General features: G+C 39.3%; 1 protein-coding gene across 2 annotated transcripts in view; it reads left to right on the top strand.

Moving 5' to 3' along the window:
* The window catches only part of nudcd1 (NudC domain containing 1), a 49,319-nt gene extending 28,001 nt beyond the window's left edge, over positions 1-21,318 (top strand). Inside the window, exons 7-10 of one of the 2 annotated variants that reach the window (XM_063899577.1) lie at positions 1,902-2,046; positions 3,425-3,550; positions 15,586-15,745; positions 20,697-21,318. In XM_063899577.1, the coding sequence (XP_063755647.1) occupies positions 1,902-2,046; positions 3,425-3,550; positions 15,586-15,745; positions 20,697-20,986 (721 nt within the window). In that variant the 3' untranslated portion in view covers positions 20,987-21,318. Of the gene's footprint in view, positions 1-1,901; positions 2,047-3,424; positions 3,551-3,665; positions 3,938-15,585; positions 15,746-20,696 lie in introns of those variants that run through there. The other variant, XM_063899578.1, reaches the window with a different exon arrangement.

The following is a 21,318-nucleotide window of genomic DNA, read 5'->3' as shown; positions in this document are numbered from 1 at the left end:
TTGAATGTGTCAAAGACATTAATTTAACTTATTACCTGCTAATGTTGAGAACTACATCTTGTTTATTTATGAAGGGATCAATACTGGACTTATAATATGCTATGGAACCATAAATTAGCCTCACTGTCATGTCCCTCGACCTTTTCAAATGCGACTTGTAATGTCTTGATTATAGACATTGGAGGGAATCTACATTATGAAAGCTTTCTTTTGAAAATATATTTAGCTACATTAGTCTGCCAATGCTTTCACACGGCATGTTGTGTGATTTCAGAGTCATGTATGGACTTCTATTCCCAGCAGAGATTTTGTTAGTTTGCATAGCAACAGAAAGTGCTCTAAAACGAAGTGCTATACACCTCATAGAACTTTCAAAAAAAGAAGTTGCTTTGCACGAAGATGAAAATGGATTAAAAAGAAAAGGTTTGAGGGAAAAGTTACACAATTATTACGGTTGAATGATTTTATTCTTATTATTAGGCTAAATGACACAGTGAGTGGTTCAGATTATGTTTTTGCACATGTTGCTCTGCAGTTCAATCTGTACATTTAGCCTTGTTCAGGGGACCATAATGCATCGGCATGATACACTCAGTACCATACAACATGATGTATGCCCATCATACAGAAGTTTGTTATATTGTCCTTGCTTAATGAAAAACTGCAAAATAGTGGAATATGACTGAATGTTCTCTGAGAAGATAAAATGAGTGCCCTGGGCAAAATGCACTTGTGCAGACGTATATGTTTTACAAGGGAAAAAATTTATTCAAATTGTATTCTAATGTATTCATAATTTGGATTGAATCCATAAAGACGGATCTTCATTTAGCGAGAGAAGAATGAGATATAATGAATTGGCTCATGTGACCTCATATTGAGTTCACGGTGCTCCCGCTAGTCCAACAGAATCAAGAGTATAGATTTCATGTGCAGGACATAACAACATTATGCAGACTCTATAAAATAGCATATCATTTGAACCTTTACATATGCACGTGTTGTAGGTAATATACTCCCAATGGTTGAATTGTTCAAATTAGCCAAGTAGAAGCAATGATTGATGCTTGCATCTCATTTTAATAATTTGGCAACAAACAATATTCACGAAACATCTTATGTGACTGATGATGTGATTGTAAACTATTTTTAGAAATGTGGCAAATAATTACATCATATAAAATGAATTGTATGGTATACCCATCACAAAATCCTAGAGCCAAATGTGCATTTATGAAAGTCAATAACACAAAACCCAATATCTCACATTTGAGAACCTAGAACTTTTTAGTTTTTGAAATGTGCTTGGAAATAAACTTAAACAGTCTCTATGTCGCTGAATTTAATAGAAGAACATTTGAATGATGAAACCTCATAGTTACTTCAAACAAAGGCTGCGAGATGTTGGCAGATAATGATATTTAAATTAGTTTACGATGTATCCAGAAAAAGTTGTTCAAAGCACAGAAATGTGTCTCAGCACAGAATAAAAATGTTTAGGCTTGTTCCATTCAGATAAAATGGTTGCAGCTTGTAATGTTTCAGTTTTTATCCCCCTTGTTTCTTATATCATTTTTGTTTAAATCCAAACCAGCCACAGTCATGTCAGCCTGGTTAACTCTCCTCTGACCTTTCTCATCAAAACAGCATTTTACACATTGCTCCTGATTCGATGTTTACAAGTTGATTGCATCATTCTCATTCGATGTACCAATTCCTCTGAAGTACATAAACACAGCTCTCTCTGGCATTTCTTGAAAGTGTGGAACCAATAGGAAATCAGTATGTGTACTTTGTGCTGCTTCATGTATGCACACTTAAGCATTTACATTTATATGACTTATATGTATAGCTAGCTCTTTGAATGAATAGTATTGATATTTCTGCTTGTGTGTCCTCAGCCTGGAGGTGACCCTGCAGAAGCGCGAAGAGGGCCCGATGTGGTCGGAGCTGGTGATTGGGGACAAGAGAGGGGAGTACGTGATGAGCGACGAGCAAGCTGCTCTCCTCCACGAGAGGCTGACCTTCCTCACCTCTGAAGACATGGTATGCTCAGGAAAACTCAACGCCAAATGCCATTAACCCACCTGTGCTTGAAAACAGCCAAAACCTTGCAGAGTAACCCCACCTTGTCTAAACTTTCAGGAGATAAACGTGCCCACCATTTTAAAAAGTGATCTACCCAAAACAGTGTGAGATATTTTGAGTGCAAAGTTCCAACTTTTCTTGAAGTTGTGCTGAAGAAAAAACTAAAAATGGTCATCCTTTGGGGATCAAGAATAATAATAATAATATAATAAGATATTTTATGGCATTCTGCTGATTTATTTTCTGCTTTTGATATTTAAAAAAAACACATTTTGGCCAATGGTAAAGAAAATGTGTGGTTATTTCTGTAGAGACAGAAACGCAAACTGAGACTGGACATATTTAAGAAAGAAAGAACACTTTTTGGTTAATTATAAAAAAAATAAAAGTTGCGTTTTCCAGCCAATAAGATATGTTTTAATTATTGTTTTGGTCATGTTTTAGTTATTATTGGGAAAAACTCATACAATTTCAATAGCAACTTTATATTCCATAATTTTCTATATTTTCTTTATATTTATTGTTTCCTCAATTATTAATTTTATACTTATTTTATTATTGGTATCCATATTCTTTTATATAACTGTAAAGTAACTAAAGGCTGTCATCTTTTAAAACAAATAATTAATATCTTCAATTTTTTATCATATCTTCTCTCCTGTAATTAGTAAAAATGTGTTTCTTGAAAACTTATTTGAAATAATTACGAAATATTTAAAGGATTACATTACAACATTTGCATGATGAATAGGACTAACCTTCATAGTATTTTATTTATTTATTACAATATCAATACATATGGTTTGTAATAACAGATTTTGGGAAGTGGTTTGTAAATAAAATAAGTCTATGTATTTCTAAGGCATAAATCCTCATAGAGCTCAGCCCTATTGAAGAATGATCGTGGGTGAATCATCAGCAGTAAGTGTTATAAAAATATAACTCATATATAAAACTTTAATGAAGCACAACTAGGCTTGAGTTCTGTTTGGAGGGTTTCTCATGACCTCACAGGCATTTCTTTTTTAAGCCCTCTCTTCTAGCTTTCAGCATCTCCCCCTCCTCAAAGACCCCTCATCTCTGTCCTCTTCCTCTTCAGCTGCTCTGAGCCCTGCCTGTCTGACGTCTTGTTCTCATCACCACACTCAGGCCACCACAGTCAGCCTCAGTCTCATGTTCAACAACATCCTCTTTGGCCCTTACCCTGCAATTGTATCATCTGGGTCCACTTGAGACCCCTCAAAGCTAATCAAGCCTTTCACATGTTAATAAATGCAAAACAAGTGTAACCCGGGCCTCTGTTCTGCTTCCCTGGTCCTCCTTTTTTTTTACCCAGAATGGTAACCCTGACAAGGACAAGCCACCGTGCAACTCTCAGGAGCTGGAGGACTGTGATGGGTTCCCAGAAGATGGCTCCAGTCTCACACACTTTGATGGAGAATCACTAAAGCCCTCTCAGGTGGTGAGTACCACCTCTGTATTCACTGTTAAACACTTTGATGCTCCAATCCTTCAAGCCTGAATCATCAGATTTAACGTGTTCACTGCTTTCGATCTGCTCCTTCATTCCTCTAAAGTACTCTGTTGGCTACCTGATGCTCACTGCCTCTGAGAGAACGTTTTTATCCAGCCACTCCCCTACTGAGCAAGCCAGCTCCGGCTTTGACCTTTAATGAGCCTCTGGACCAGAGTGCTCTGCAAAGGCCTGGTAAAGAAGAAAAACACACACCCACTAAGGGTGTAATAACACCAATACTGGAATATTCTATACTGCCGTCTACCTCAGCGGTCCCCAACCATGTAAGACAGTATTTTCCCAGACCGCCCTTCAAAGTATGGGGGGATACAGAGCTGTATTGCTGCTCACGATCAAAATATATATTTTTTTCTTGTCATTGAGATCAAAAAGCGTTCAACTTCGGGTAAAAACTCTGCGCTCGGCCCTTTCCTTTTTTCTCCTCCATCCAACCACAGTGGCGGTGGGGCGGGGCTTATACCACAAAGACATTTAGAAGTGTCGAACAAGCGCTGTAGTTTAAGAGAAGTTATTGTTTTGTGTTCTGCAATTAAAAAACAAGTACTATCCTTGTATCAAAACTGTCATATGTGTCATATAGACTGCACCAATATATATTTGTCTTAATACTTAAAATGTTCAAAATAATGGTTAAATTTGCATTAAAAAAAAATACCGCATGTCAGGCCAATCGTTGGTGTTGCTATTGCATCCACTTTATTTCCTTGAAACGCCTTGTGACCCGAATAGTAAGAAGCCGAACCATCCTGACCAACATTTATTTTGATGAATAAAAGTTGAGGGATGTCGATTAGTCAGAGACGCTGTACTGTAATTGAAAGTCACATGTTCCCATCAATGGCCATATTGATTTAAAGCCTCAAAGCAATGTCAGGTTTGGTTTTTGATTTCCACTTCCTTGCCTTTCCTTCTTTCATGTTGCTGCAGGTCACAGCTGAGTCACATATGGACTCAGTGTTTTAGTGTGGGAAAAGGCTCTTTGACCTTTTTCAGATAGCATCTTTCCTTGTGATAAAAAGTGCTCTGCGTCAAAGGAGGTCTTAATTTGTTTTCAGTTTGTTGAAATATATATTTTCCTACTAGACTCGGATCAAAGACTGTACCGGGCTGTCCATTAGCCTCTGAAGCAAAAGGTCACAGGGGATATAACTCCATTACCGGCATTGATAATGGACTTCACAGTCTACGTACATCATATGTTACAACAAACAGTAATTATTGTCTTATGTTGTCAGCCATGTTAGTATCGCTTATTCTAATAAAATGATAACAATGACAATGCTTGTAGTTCTTTAGCAGTAACGGTTACCATGTTCCCCATTGTACCTCTGCATGTTAGCATGGTAGCATTTTGTAATTAGCAGTAAAAACACAGATCAGCTAAGGATGATGGTAAATGCTTTTCTGGTGGTGAAGATAAGATGATTGATTCCCAGGGGCAAAATATGTCATGTGTACCCTAATTAAATGGTATTTTACAATTGTTTTACCATTCGTATCTATAACCTAAAACCATCTATGGCAAACACACGCTTCTCCTGCTTCAAACATTTAAAAATAGGTGCAATGCACACTAACTGATAATAACAAAAAGACAATGCCTATACAGTATGTCAGGCCAATCAGTAGTGTTGCATTTACATCCACTTCACGGAGCAGTGTAAGGCAAGGCAAGTTTATTTATATAGCACCTTTGAATTCAGCAATTCAAAGTGCTTTACAAAACAAAATAGACAACATTGAATGCAAATGCAGCAGAAACACATTATAAAAATGGCATTGAAAAACAGGCATTAAGAAGCAAAGATAATGAGATAAACACAACAGGTATAAAATACATGAATAGAAACCACACTGAAGCGTGACATATAAACAGCTCAATCAAAAGCAGCGGTAAAAAGATACGTTTTCAGTCTGGCTTTAAAAAAAAGTAAGAGTTGCAGCCGACCTGCAGGATTCTGGGAGTTTATTTATTCCTAAACGCTGCTTCTCCTTGTTTAGTTTTGACTCTTGGGAAAGAAAGCAGACCCATCCCAGAAGACACCAGGATGTTTAAAAATGTTGCAAGATCATTAATATATCTTGGGCCTAACCCATGTGATGCTTTATAAACTGGCAGCAGTATTTTGAAATCAATTCTTTGACAGACAGGAAGCCAGTGTAAAGACTTCAGGACTGGAGTGATGTGATCCACTCTCTTAGTGTTAGTGAGGACTAGAGCCGCAGCGTTCTGAATCAGCTGCAGCTTTCTAATGGATGTCTTAGTGAGACCTACAAAGACACCGTTACAGTAGTTCTGTCTACTGAAGATAAAAGCATGGACAAGTTTTTCCAAATCCTGCTGTGTCATTAGTCCTTCAATCCTAGATATGTTCTTCAGGTGATAGTAGGCGGACTTAATAATTGCTGTAATGTGACTGTTGAAGTTCATGTCTGAGTCCATAACTACACCTAGGTTTCTTGCCTTATTTGTTGTATTGAGCTTTAATGACTGAAGCTCTGCGCTGACTTTTATTCTTTCCTCCTTTGATCCAAAAACCATAACCTCTGTTTTGTCTTTAATTGGAGAAAGTTCTTACTCGTTGACTTGTTCAATGCACTTAATCAGTGTCTTAATTGAGGCATAGTCTCCTGGTTAGATTGTTATATAAATGTGAGTGTCACCTGCATAGCTCTGGTAACTTATTTTGGTGTTTTTCATTATTTGTGTGTGTAGGGAACGGTGCCTTGCTCAGGGACACCTCTGTAGCACTTGGTCTTTCGAGGACTTGAACTGGTGACCAACTGGTGACATATTTGACAAAGCTTCGGGGAGCCAATGCAGAGGAGCTGAGGCTCCATTTTGTTCTAGAAACCCAGGTTGTACAATCTCAAAGGCCTATATTCCGATTGTGATTATGTTGTGTAGTCTGAGTTATGAATGGCTATTTTTGTGGTTTTAGGATTCAAAGGAAATGGAAGTTCTCAAGGTAGCAGATAAAAGGCTTCTCTTTCAATATAAAAAAGGGGTTTGCAGGTCAGTTGAGTTGGGTAAGACAGCTGTAGCCTTCAGGAGAAGCTGTTGTATAAAGGCAAACATTTTATCTGGAATGCTGCACAGCGAAATCTCAGCCTTGTGTTCTATGTTGTTTTCCAATGTATCTGAAGGCTCACAAACAGCAATTGTTCAGGAGGATGGCAGCCAGTCTATCCTTCCATCCATAATGTATGTGGAGAAAAAAATGTCCTTTTCTGGTCATTATTCTTGCTGAGGTCAAAAACACAGGTAGAGAAAACAGGTTCACAAATGGAAAGGAAAATGTGGATTTATGAAAGGTGTTAAGGCTGGAAATTCACTTGTATTCCTGCAAAGAAACTCATATGTACACTTTCAAACTTAGTGACGCAAGTATTTCCAAATGTCCAACCTTTATTTTGACAGGAGTATACACAATAATAAAATTGAATATTTTTCTTTTCCAAAACAGATATAGCACATTTAAAAAGCTCTATTCATTCTCCTCCTCTTTCAGTTTCTCTGCCTGATTTCCCCCAAATAATCTATGGTTAAGAATTCCCCATGAAAAAAACTCTGGAAACAGTGATAAATACAGCCTTTCACCCTGTACTGAAAGACTAATGATGAGTATTGAATATAAGCTGCAGTGTTTCTGCTGTGATGAAGGGCTTCATGTGAATATAGCCCTTTAATGTTTCTCCCTCCATTCACTCTGCGAATATTGCAGGCAGGCAAGCTGCTGCACTTATATCAGGGGGATTGTAAAGGTACCTGTGCCATCAGCTTTTTGAAGGACATTGGTCTATTTGTTCCATACATGTGTGAACCTGTGCGTGTGTGTTTGCCTTGGTCTATCCAGGGATTCTTACCTTTCTATTCTTACTTTCCCGCCCTCATTGAATCCACCTTAATGCTTCAGTTGCTCGCCTGCCCACTAGGATATAGGCTGACCTTTTTTTTATAAAACCTTTCAGCTCGAAATTGTGGCACCTCTTAATAATTTTCGCACCTTTTGTCGACGGGCTTATCTTTGGTTTCCGATCCCGGTTGAAAAAATGTTTTTTATGTGTGTTACAGAGAGGGAGGTTGAGTCATATCCACTGGACATAGATGTAATATATTTGTGCAATGGAGTATCTGAACATCTCAGATAGGTTTGGCTATCTTCTAAAAAGACTAAGAAAACTTTGGAAATGTTTCCTATGATTACTGATAACACCATTGTGAATTAACTAGAAGTTATATTATATAAAAGAGATATCATATGTTTAAATTCATTAAATTGGCAGATATTAGTTCAAAGTGATGTGTTTTAGCACCAAACACATGTGTATATCTTTTAAATATTTTAGACACACTAGCGGCATCGATCTACAGTATTAATATAAATGTGAATTGGTCCACCACTTAGATCCGGACTGAAATATAAACAGTTATTAAATGCATTGATATGGCTATTTGGGATGGGAAGATAAAGGATTTTATTGAAAATCATGAAAAAACACACACAAATAGATGATTTTAATGAATTTCCATTATTTGGGTAAATGTGAGTACGATTACCGTTTGTTTAAGTTGTTCATTGTATTTCCACATTTTCACTAAAACACATTCTGTGAAGTTTCAGTTTATTAACCAAAAATAAGGATAATTTGTCCAGTATGTTGCTTTTTTTGGAAGCCCACTGTTTATTGAAATCAGCCTGAGTGACGATGTGCTGCTGCTGAGCTACCTATAGTAATTCCAGTGCAAGAACAGACAAAATATTATGTAAAAAAAGTCCAAACCCTCATGGTTTCAGCACTGTCAACCGGAGAAAATGTGGCTCCACAAGCCAACAACATCCATACAAAAGCAGAGAAAGATCAGTATCTCTTAACCCAGTGAATGTGCTGTGTTTTTGTGTTGAAAATAGACCTTCTAGCTTTGAAAAAAGGGAAAATGTAAATAATTACGGTTCTATTGTACATTTATGATCACATACAAGGTCATTGTGCCTCTATAGTCAAACGGAACCAAAAGTTCCCCGTTTCTGACTGAAGGAAGGTCAAAAAACCAACCATGTGTCCTCAAGTGAGGCAAGTGAAAAGCAGCAGTCTTACACGAGCATGATGGAAGCAATGATGAGGATGATACATAGTTGGCATTTCAGCTGTTATTACCGTTTGTGTACAGATGCATTTGCTTTGGCTGCGTAATACCAGCCCCTCACTTTCTGTCCCTTATCTTCAAAGCCTATAAAACGTTTGATAAAAACAAAAGGGTATTGGCTAAAAGCTTTTTCTCTGACTGGGAACAGATAATTCCTTCCAGGGAAATGGTATTGGCCTAGCCAGAGTCCACCTGTAGGATTTCTTATTATGTACCGAAGTCATGCAACCAATAAAACAAGACAGTATAAAGTACCTTAAACCAAAGAATGAATTTGTGCTGAAGGACTGCTGTGGGATGTGTTGTAAGAAGAACTACTTTATTCATCATACTTCCTATTTCTTTGAAATATACTCAAGCACACTTATCCTTATCCTTTTTAAATTTATGACCACCTGCAAACTTTCCTGCTTATTAGACGATTACCTTCTAAATAAACAAAACACTCGACTTATGATATTGATTAAAAATGACTTTATTGATTTGCTTCTGCTAAGATAAAAAAAGGTCCATTCCCACTGCGTGCCAACGGCTGGAATTGTGGCGACAGCAACGTAACTGAAACTGATGGTAGCACTGGTCAAGGTTTTCTGTAACTGTCCAAGTCTGTTTACATTTTCTTTTCACACTGCCAGATCCCATACTGTGTTCCTGTTAGTGTTTACTTCCTTTCTGTCTTCTTCTGCTGATTTCTCTAACGTCCAGCGCTCTGTCTTTTAACCTCTTTCCTTCTCTTGCGCTTTTTAACTTTTCTTTTCTGGGGTCAGTTTAGCCATCATGAGTCCAAAGTTTTGTGCTCTCAAAAATATGTAAACATGATTGTTCAAAAATAATTCCATGGTGTTTTGTGATGGTTGAAAATGAGTTATTGTCAACGGCCAACGTTATATTTTACTGGACCTCTTTCTGCGGATTGATATGAATGCACACAGTCCCTTGATCAACCTTAGCGATGGTCTGCTAAGCAGATCTCTGTTAGTTAAAATTGACAACCTCTAGATTGTTCAAATCAGAATCGAGTATTCAGCTAAGTTGTGTATTAAGTAGACGAAAAGCAGATCTGGAAATGATCATTTGTATAATAGTTACTCAGAGATAAACTTAGAAAAGTCTTGATGAACTGAAGGAAATCGGGGCAACGGATTACAGCAGCAAAACTGTATATATGAAAAACATCCATTTACAAACAATCCAAGTCTCATTTATCCGGTTGTACAGTATGCTCATTGCTTCCCAGACACATTATTTTTGTCTAAATTGGAATATTAAAACCACTCCACCACTACTGTTTCACGCTTTAGCTGGTGCCCTGCGATTCCAGACAAATAGTTCTTCTTCGCAAGCTTCAGATAAAAGAGGCATGTAACAAAACAATGTTTTCTTAATGATTTCAAGGTATGAAAAGGTGAATAATTGATCTACAAATGTTAATTTTATATATTTCTTTACATATTTGTAACCATCTTGCAGAACACAGCAACACCTGGGAGTGTTTCCGCTGTGTCTGGGTCATCCAGAGGCTTAAAAAGAAAGCTCTGAAAGAACTGAGCTTACCTTTCATGTGTTTGTGTCTCTTTTTGTAATGGAATACCAAATCTCTGTTCAGCAGCTAACACAGGAATTAGCAGGAATTTAGATTCTGCATTAAAGAGGTTAATCCCATGCTTTGTTCCGCTGCCTGCAATGAAATCCTCCTCATTCAAAAGCGGCTTTGTGAAGAAACTAAATAAAAAAGGACAGAAATGTATTTTATATTTGTCTTGTTAGTGAGTCTCTGATGAACTTCTTATAGAGGTTTTGTTTCTTCTGATTTCCCCAGTTTGTAGGGTAGGACCTGAACGCTCTGTCGTGCATAGAAAGCAGGCCAGACACTGCGGCAAATAATGAGATAAAAGCCTCACGATAGATCTTTCCTTTCAAGAATATGACCATTAATAAGCAACACAATATCAGAGCGAATGGTTTCATTTTCAAAGACCCACACTAGGCATAGGAAGAGGAATATTTAAGTCATGTCTTGACTGAAGTAGGAAACTAAATAATCCTACCTTTCAGATGTGATTGAGACTGAAATGTAGTTTTATTGTTGTGTCTATCTGGCTAATGTGATTCCTAATAAAGGTGGCAGAGACTTTATAGCTCCCAAATACAGTATATTTATATATCAAACAACAACAACAACAACAACAAGATACATCCACACTAAATCCAGCATCTGCATCTATGAATAAGAGCTGATATGTATATGATATAGATGCAAGATATTAAAATAAAGTAGATTTTCAGAAAGTATGAAAGCTTTCCCATACGAGTGTATCTTTATGTCAAGTCATTTAGTCATGTTTTTTTTAGGGGTGCCTATTTATTTCAAATTCAAGACTTCTTTTTGGATAAAAAAAACAAATGAAGTTTTAAATGTTTTAAAGAAACTTGGGAAATAACAATATTTCTGGTAGTTGTATGTTTCAGGCTACTTTGTGTAAAGTTTCCCCGGATCATTGCATCTTTTAATGTATTCAATGAGATGCCTTTTTTCAAAAGTAAGACACTTTTGGTGATGTTGGTATGGAAAAGTGTATGTGTTGCTTTCAGCCATCTATTTACAGAGTCTCAGAGTAGGATCCGTGGGTAGACTGTGCCACCAACAGATGGCAACACTTCGGGAAGATTTTAATTTTGATTCCTTTCTGTATGTCGAATGTTATCTTGAAAATATGAAAACAGTATTGCTGTAGGATTTTTAAGCATCAAGAGTTACTGATAAAAAAACAGGTTAACCTTAAAATAAGAAGCACGTGGTCATGGTTTCATGTTATGTGCAACACAATGCCACACGGACCGCATGGTACAAGACAGAACTATGTCTTGGCTCAAGATCCCGTCTGATTTACACTGTCAAAAGTTTTTTTCCAGAAATTACTATTAACCAAGGCTTCCACTCATGACTGCTTTCAGTATTGATAAATCAACCATTTATTTTTTCAATTTCCAAGTAGTCTCCTGTGCCCATGGCATTTCTTTTGTGGCCTTTTTCCTTGACCAACAGTCCAAACCGCAAAGTTATTCAGTTAAATATCAAAGAAACCCTTTTATAAATATTCTGAGTTTAGAAGGTGGATGCAGTGATTTTTTTGTATTCAATGTTGATCAAAGCAGGTCCCAAATAATAAAGAAATGTTGTCTTTAAAGAAAAATAAAAGCTGTTTTTAGGGGTCTGCTGATTTTTCATCTGTATTTTATCAATGCTCTAAGGAGCACACATTCAGATGAATTCTACTGTGTGGTGGCAAAAATTGGTAGGTTTCAAAAGAAAGGTGTTATAATATTGGCACAACACAAAGTATAATGATAATACTCACTGTGGCAGCTGTGTGCCACGGAAAGCTGACCGTTTTTACAGCAGCTGATATGTAAGAATCTCTCAGTGCACAGAGGAGAAACTAATCATTGAAATCCTGCACACTCTCTGCCCTCCACAGCAGAAGCAGTCTTCTGATTTAAATCAACATTTTTTATTTGTTTTCAAGTTTATTTTTATGTTGTTTCATTGTTCACAAATCATGAGCCGTGCAGTCGCTGGCGTCATTATCAGACTACGCTCACACACTCCACTAAAGCGTGAGCGAGTCTAAACACAAGTGGCAGGAACATTTGTTTTAGAGTGGAGGCGTGATGGATTGTCATTGGGAGAGATCGTCAAGCACCAACATATGTGCTGGTTTATGTTGAGTTTTCAATGCCTGTCGAGTGTGTGTTGAGATGGGGAGGACAGCCTGGGAGACATGTTGGCAGTCAGACTCGCAGCCTGTGGGTTGACTCCGAGTGAGGGATCTGTGTGAACAGTCAAGTGTGGAGGAGCAATTATGTCACAGCAACGGTCATTGTCTGTCCAAAACAGATGGGGTCAGACCACATACAGTGGGGCAAAAAAGTATTTAGTCAGCCACCAATTGTGCAAGTTCTCCCATTTAAAAAGATGAGAGGCCTGTCATTTTTATCATAGGTATACCTCAACTATGAGAGACAGAATGAGAAAATAAATCCAGAAAATCACATTGTAGGATTTTTAAAGAATTTATTTTCAAGTTATTGTGGAAAATAAGTATTTGGTCAATAACAAAAGTTCCTCTCAATACTTTGTTATATACCCTTTGTTGGCAATGACAGAGGTCAAACGTTTTCTGTAAGTCTTCACAAGGTTTTCACACACTGTTGCTGGTATTTTGGCCCATTCCTCCATGCAGATCTCCTCTAAAGCACTGATGTTTTGGGGCTGTCGCTGGGCAACACGGACTTTCAACTACCTCCAAAGATTTTCTATGGGGTTGAGATCTGGAGACTGGCTAAGCCACTCCAGGACCTTGAAATGCTTCTTATGAAGCCACTCCTTCGTTGCCCTGGCGGTGTGTTTGGGATCATTGTCATGCTGAAAGACCCAGCCACGCTTCATCTTCAGTGCCCTTGCTGATGGAAGGAGGTTTTCACTCAAAATCTCACGATACATGGCCCCATTCATTCTTTCCTTTACACGGATCAGTCGTCCTGGTCCCTTTGCAGAAAAACAGCCCCAAAGCGTGATGTTTCCACCCCCATGCTTCACAGTAGGTATGGTGTTCTTTGGATGCAACTCTGCATTCTTTCTCCTCCAAACACGACGAGTTGAGTTTTTACCAAAAGTTCTATTTTGGTTTCATCTGACCATATGACATTCTCCCAATCCTCTTCTGGATCATCCAAATGCCCTCTAGCAAACTTCAGACGGGCCTGGACATGTACTGGCTTAAGCAGGGGGACACGTCTGGAACTGCAGGATGTAAGTCCCTGGCGGCGTAGTGTGTTACTGATGGTAGCCTCTGTTACTTTGGTCCCAGCTCTCTGCAGGTCATTCACTAGGTCCCCCCGTGTGGTTCTGGGATTTTTGCTCACCGTTCTTGTGATCATTTTGACCCCACAGGGTGAGATCTTGCGTGGAGCCCCAGATGGAGGGAGATTAGCAGTGGTCTTGTATGTCTTCCATTTTCTAATAATTGCTCCCACAGTTGATTTCTTCACACCAAGCTGCTTACCTATTGCAGATTCAGTTTTCCCAGCCTGGTGCAGGTCTACAATTTTGTCTCTGGTCTCCTTTGACAGCTCTTTGGTCTTGGCCATAGTGGAGTTTGGAGTATGACTGTTTGAGGTTGTGGACAGGTGTCTTTTATACTGATAACGAGTTCAAAAAGGTGCCATTAATACAGGTAACGAGTGGAGGACAGAGGAGCCTCTTAAAGAAGAAGTTACAGGTCTGTGAGAGACAGACATCTTGCTTGTTTGTAGGTGACCAAATACTTATTTTACAGAGGAATTTACCAATTAATTCTTTAAAAATCCTACAATGTGATTTCCTGGATTTTTTTTTTCTCATTCTGTCTCTCATAGTTGAGGTATACCTATGATAAAAATTACAGGCCTCTCTCATCTTTTTAAATGGGAGACCTTGCACAATTGGTGGCTGACTAAATACTTTTTTGCCCCGCTGTACATGCAATCATGTCAAGCACATCAATCAGAAGCGTGTATGTGGGGTCAATACATGGATTATTATGGTATCTCATACTATTCAGTGCAGCTTTACACCCATAATGGCCATGAACAGTAACTGTAGCTCTTTCCACACAACGAAAGAGGTCTTGATTAAAAAAAACCTATAAAAGTATAAAACACATGAAATGCATGTTTGTTTGTTTGTTTGTTTATATGTAAGTTTTACAAATGACTATTTATGCCTCTAAAGCTGTCATAGGCAGCAAACAGCTAACACATTTATAGCATGCAGCACATCGCACAATCTAACTTATGGCACATATACATTACATTTGCATCGAGTAGGCCAAACCATAATAAGAGCGGGTGAATTGGTTAAGGTGGAAAAACGCTTAAGGTGGAAGAAATACATATTTTACCCCAAGATTGTTAAACAAGAAACAAAGTTTTAAGGTAAATATACATAAAAAGGACATAATGTGCAACATTTCAGGTTTTATATTTGGATTTAGCTGCAGCACCTCTTTTCACCCTCTGTCTGAAACCAGAGCCCAGTCTGCTCTGATTGATAAGCTGACATCTTCGGTTGTGATTGGTCAACTACTTAGAGATGTCCCGCCCCTTATCCTTTTACGTACAATGTTGGAGTTCTAGCCAATAGTAGCTTGAGTGTTACAAAGTGGTTTCAATATGTTATAAAGTAAACAAAGGAGTGTAAGGGAGGCGTTTCAGGCAGGGGGGGAGTGTGTTGGAGAAATTCACTCTGGAGGAAACTTGGCGATTATAGCTTTTGCAGACCATTTACATGCAACTATACTGTATAACATACTGCAAGGAAGGGAAAACCCAAAGAAGCTTAATAGTGCCTTTTAAATATATATATATACTTAACCAATTAATTTGCTAACAAAAACTCTGAATTTCTTTCGAAGTTTAAGTGCAGCTTAGCCATATAAACGTATTTAGACCACAATAAACCTACCTAAGAGGCTGCTTACTACTAAGATGGTCGGAATTTGAAAACTGTATCGTGGTCCATCCATTGATTTCCATTGAAAACTTGAGAGCTTACAATGTGCTGCATTTCTCTGACGGCTCAGCTGTCAAAAATCCTAATTATAAATGAAGTGTGAAAAGATACACTACAGATTAGTTTCACCTCTATTAATGGTACACTTTTACAAATAGGAGCCGAAGTTGTCGACCGACGCAATAAATAAACGTGAATATGTAACGCAGGTACATTCACTAATTAGCATTTTGGGAAATTCTGTCCCTCTCTGTACAGGTGAATCTGGGCAGCCATCAGTACCTGTTCACTGTGGACGTGAACCCCTCTGAGATGCCGTGCTTCTGCCTCAGACACGATGTGGACGCTCTGCTGTGGCAGCCCCGACCCGACCAACCCGGCAACATGTGGGAGCACATAGCCACGTTCAACGCCTTAGGTAAGATTATAAACCAAAGGCACTCCTTTTGATGGTTCTAATATGTTGTTGTTGGGTATTTGCAACATAAAGTATAATAAAACCACAACAGAGAAACAAAAAACAAAAAAATATCAAATATAAAAAGTAAATACAAATAAAATAAATACAACATGCAAACAGTAATATAGTTAAAAATGTAATTAACGCTGACATTAACAGTTCATAAGACACATGATGAAAGCATTTCTCATTGTATATGATAATGCAAAGATATATATAATATAAATGTATACATCTCCGTTTATATCTGTATTTGCATCCACTTGTCGCCATCTTCTAGAGTCTGATTATATTCAGCCGATAAAATGTATTTGAAATGTTTGGTGATGCTTAAAAGCTATAGTTATTCTAGGAATACATTTAAATAGCCTGTTGTAGCTGAACACATGACTCTGCAGTGCCCCTAGTGGTCAAATTGTCCACAAAGTCCCTTTAAGACGTGAAATTAGTCAGCGTGTGTTGGAATGGTTGAAGATGTAAGAAGCATTTTCAGTGAAGGCCTAACTTCATGTTTTATTTTTGATGAATCGTGACACTTAGATTTGAACTACTCACTCCTTTAGCTTTTATCACTGCTTATAAAGGGGACTAAAACAAATGTATTGAAACCGGATCTATAACAGATCTGTATACAAACCCTTTAAAAAGGTAAAGATGATAAAACTACTCAGCCAGTCTTCTCATTTCTGGAGGCGTGTCGTTTTGCGTCTTCATTTAATTTATCCGCTCATTCATCTCTGCTCAACAAGTCTTATTTCATGTTTCCCCTTTGACAGAGCAGACTTAGTTATTTCTTTTTCTTAACATTGCACATTTCCCAATCTGTCCATCTCAGTTTGGAATAAATCATCCAGCCTAACAGGTTATTAAAAAAACGTTTTTATTGCAGTGAGTCCCAAAAAGTTTGGGAGAAATTATTGTTTTTTAATTGAACTAATTATGAAATGTGGAGTTTCTTTTCTCCTTGCACTTGAGTAGGTGTCTAATAAACCTGGGATTAGTGACTTATTGAAAGTTTAGAAAATGTTATAGTGTTAATAGTTTAAAAAGAACACTAAGTGTTCCCTGTGTAGCATGTCAGAGTAAAAATTAGAGTGGGAGTTACACAACGCAACAATTGGTTTGGTATTGATTGTGCTTACACTCCTTTCCGGCATGGATATAAAGCCCTCCCCCGCCCCCCCTTCGGCAAGTCAGACCACATATCTCTTCTTCTGCTCCCCGTTTACCGGCAGAGACTGAAGAGGGACCGACCTGTGACAAGGACAGTGCAGCGTTGGTCCGAGCAGTCTGACTCTGCTCTCCGCCACTGCTTTGGCATCACGGAGTGGTGTGTGTTTGAGGAGGACGATATAAACACACACACTGACGCGGTCATTTGCTACATCGGCAAATGCATCGATGACGTCGTGCCGCGGATTACTGTACGGACATTCCCAAATGAGAAGCCCTGGATAAACGGCGAGGTCCGAGCTAAACTTAAAGCACGGGCCATCGCGCACAGCGGCGGTGATTTGGATGAGTACAGGAATTCCAGGTATGCACTCCGGAGAGCTATTAGCAGTGCGAAAAGACAATACAGGGACAAGGTGGAGTCGAACTACAAGGGCTCCAACGCCAGAAATATGTGGTCTGGACTAAAAACAATAACAGACTACAAAAGGACAACGAGTGGTGCTGAGGAAGTGTCTGCATCTCTCCCAGATGAACTGAACACATTTTATGCACGCTTTGAGAAGCCCCCGGCTGTGGAGGCACAAAAGGCCCAGGATCCCTGCTCACTGGTTTTAACCAGTGCAGATGTGTGTAGATCTCTGAAAAGGATCAACGCACACAGGGCTCCGGGACCTGATGGCATCCCTGGCCGTGCTCTCAAGGTGTGTGCAGTTCAGCTGGCAGATGTGTTCACAGACATTTTCAATAGGTCACTGCTCCAGTCTGTAGTCCCCACATGCTTTAAAGAGTCCATCATTGTCCCTGTCCCCAAAAAGACAAAACCTATCTGCCTCAATGACTACCGCCCAGTTGCACTCACCTCCATCATCATGAAGTGCTTTGAGCGGTTAGTCAAAACTTTTATCACCTCCTCCCTCCCTGACTCACTGGACCCCCTGCAGTTTGCCTACAGAGCAAACAGGTCCACGGATGATGCCATCTCCCTCACCCTCCACACTGCCCTCTCCCACCTGGACCAGAGGAACACTTATGTGAGAATGCTGTTCATTGACTACAGTTCAGCATTCAACACCATTGTGCCCTCCAAGCTCATCATTAAGCTCAGGGATCTTGGGCTCAACAGCGCCCTCTGTGACTGGATCATGAGCTTCCTGACGGGCAGATCCCAGGCAGTGCGGATGGGGAACATCACATCCTCCACCTTGACCCTCAACACCGGAGCCCCTCAGGGTTGTGTGCTCAGCCCTCTCCTCTACTCCCTGTTCACGCACGACTGCGTGGCCACACACAGCTCCAACACCATCATCAAGTTTGCTGACGACACGACCGTCATCGGCCTGATCACAGACGGCGACGAGACGGCGTACAGAGAGGAGGTCAGAGCCCTGACATCTTGGTGCCAGGACAACAACCTCCATCTCAACGTCAGCAAAACAAAGGAGCTGATTGTGGACTACAGGAAGAGGCAGAGAGAGGCACACACACCCATCACCATCGACGGGACTCCTGTGGAGAGAGTCAGCAGCTTCAGGTTCCTCGGGGTAAACATCAGTGAGGACCTGACATGGACACATCACACCAGGGTCATATCCAAGACGGCTCGACAGCGGCTCTTCTTCCTCCGCAGGCTGCGGAAGTTCAACATGGACTCCAGGATACTCTGCAACTTCTACAGGTGCACCATCGAGAGTATCCTGACTGGCTGCATCACCGCCTGGTATGGCAGTTGCACCGCCCTCAACCGTAAGACTCTACAGAGGGTGGTGAAAACTGCTCAGCACATCACCAGGACTGAGCTGCCATCCATGGAGGACCTCTACACCCAGCGGTGTAGGAAGAAGGCCGGTAGGATATTAAAGGACCCCCATCACCCCAGCAACAATCTGTTCTGTCTGCTGCCGTCTGGCAGACGGTACCGCAGCATCCGGACCAAGACCACCAGACTCAGAGACAGTTTTATACCACAGGCTATAAGACTACTGAACTCCTGAGCTCTGTGAATGTCTACTCACATCTGTTTATAGTACATACATATATATATATATACTGTATATTATACACATCTGCCATACATATCTGTTTATAGTACACATATCCATATATTGTACATATCTGCCATATACATCTGTTATACGTAATATATGCATCTGTCCATACCTCCTCATTCAACAGTGTAAAGTGTTTAAATACTCTCAATGTATTCCACATATGTATATATTTCACATCCTCAAATCTTTATTGTTGTTACTGTAAATATTCTTCTCTCTTTTTGCACTATTTTATTTATGTTATTTGCACCATGTATGTGGAGTTGTTGGAGGAGCACGCGACATAAGATTTTCATTGCCAACATATACGCTGTATCTGCTGTGCATATGACAAATAAAACCTTGAAACCTTGAAACCTTGAAACCTGCAGGTTGAAGCTCTACTAGGCAACATTGTGTGTGAACACTAATGTCATCAGAGTAAATGACAATGTTGAGCAGCAGTACAGAGTTATTTGGTGTCAGATGGGGATTCTAGGCAAACAGGAAGTAGCTGATCAAATTATAAGAGTGAAAGATAATTTGTTTTTCAGCAGAGATGGGGAGCAGCATCTAAAAACAAAGCTCAGTCATCGGGTTCATCAATCTTCAAGCCTTTTGTCCTCTCTTGTTTTCGTGGTATGATATAAGACCTTCTGTTTAACAAAACGTGAACTTGCTGTGTACAGCATAAAACATTTCACTGTTGCAGGTTTGAATGGGATTTGTAGGGCCTTGAATAAAGTAGCAGTTATTGTTTGATTTTCTAGAGCCCAAGGTAACTTCTTATTCAAATAATTTCAATTGAATTATTAAGTGTTTAAGTGTTGCCACTCAGCCAAGTCAATCTAGTTCAATCTACCTGTTTATGGCCTTTGGATAAACAAATTCCATGTTGAACAGCCAGAATTCCCACCTTCAGGATAGTGTGTGAGTATGTGACTAATTTATAATCCACAGTACACAAATGCAGGATTAATGTCATGCTTTAAATGTCATTTTGTATGTTCCTGTTCTGTGTTTTCTTATAGTCAGGCAAGTACGGTAGGTTTTTTTCTCCATATGATTAGTCGAGTATATTACATGAACACTCATTCAGGGAAAAACATGTGTATAACTTTCCCTGAACCCAATTTCTCTCAAGTCCCTGCATTTTTACTCTGATACTAGGCAGATTCCAATAAAGTGGTGTAATGAATCCTAAACCCAGAATAGATTAGCATTTAGCACTTTCAGCTACCCTTGCCCCAAGTCAACGTTTATTTGGTTGAGATTTTGGTTGGATGCCTTCTAATAAGGTGTGTGCTTTTGTACAATCTAGGATTTAAGATCATGTTGCAATACTTAACAATGAAATAGCTATTATCACAAGTCAATAGCTAACATACGCCTTTAGTATAGCGGTGGTACAACTGTGATGTTGTTTGTTTGTAGCATTATGTTAGCTATTAACTTCTGACGATTGCATTTACATTTGAATAACAAAATAAAATACTGTTGTCGATACTGTCTGACGGAACAAAACATCTAAGTATAATAAACGTGTGTTGCCACAGATCTTATTATCTATAATTCAATGGAAAAACCCAAATTTCCTGGTCGGTACATACATACATACATCACCCCTTCACCACTCTATTGAATGTGGTCCGGTGTCTCATTTCAAAGATGCTATCTGCTTATGTCTCATTATTCTGTTTCCACAGGCTACGTCCAGGCCTCTAAACGGGATAAAAAGTTTGCTACCTGCGCACCAAACTTCTCCTACGCCTCACTGTGTGAGTGTCTCCGCCGAGCGTTCATCTACCGACAGCCGTCACCGGTGGAAACCGTCCTCTTCAACAGGAAGCAGGGCCGGCAAATAGGACAGGTTGCCAAGCAACAGGTGGCCAGCCTGGACTCTGATAAGCCAATCCTGGGCTTCAGAGCAACCAATGAGAGACTGTACATCCTGACCTCCAGTAACCTCTTTATACTAAAGGTCAATAATAATTAGATTTGGGATTCTTAATTTTAGATCTTCATCTCACCTCTCCCTCGGAGCGTGATCATTCCAAACTTGTGTTCTCTGAACTTCCTCATGTGTTTACGTGTACACTCTGTTCTCAATGTTGGTCTACTCATGTTTCAACTCCCACTAGTCTTCTGTTCTGCGAAATGTCTATAAGATCAAGGAGAAAGGAGCCTTGTCAAATTATGATAAATGTGTACTAGAGCTGAATGTTTCCTGGATAATCATTAAGGAAATGTATGTAAATGGTTAAATAATCACATACACTTGAATGCTTTATTACACTATTGTCAAATATATTACATTTGATGATCCTG

This window comes from Eleginops maclovinus, chromosome 13, assembly GCF_036324505.1.
Source record: "Eleginops maclovinus isolate JMC-PN-2008 ecotype Puerto Natales chromosome 13, JC_Emac_rtc_rv5, whole genome shotgun sequence".
NCBI classification, from domain to species: domain Eukaryota; kingdom Metazoa; phylum Chordata; class Actinopteri; order Perciformes; family Eleginopidae; genus Eleginops; species Eleginops maclovinus.
This window is presented reverse-complemented; position numbering and strand designations above follow the sequence as displayed.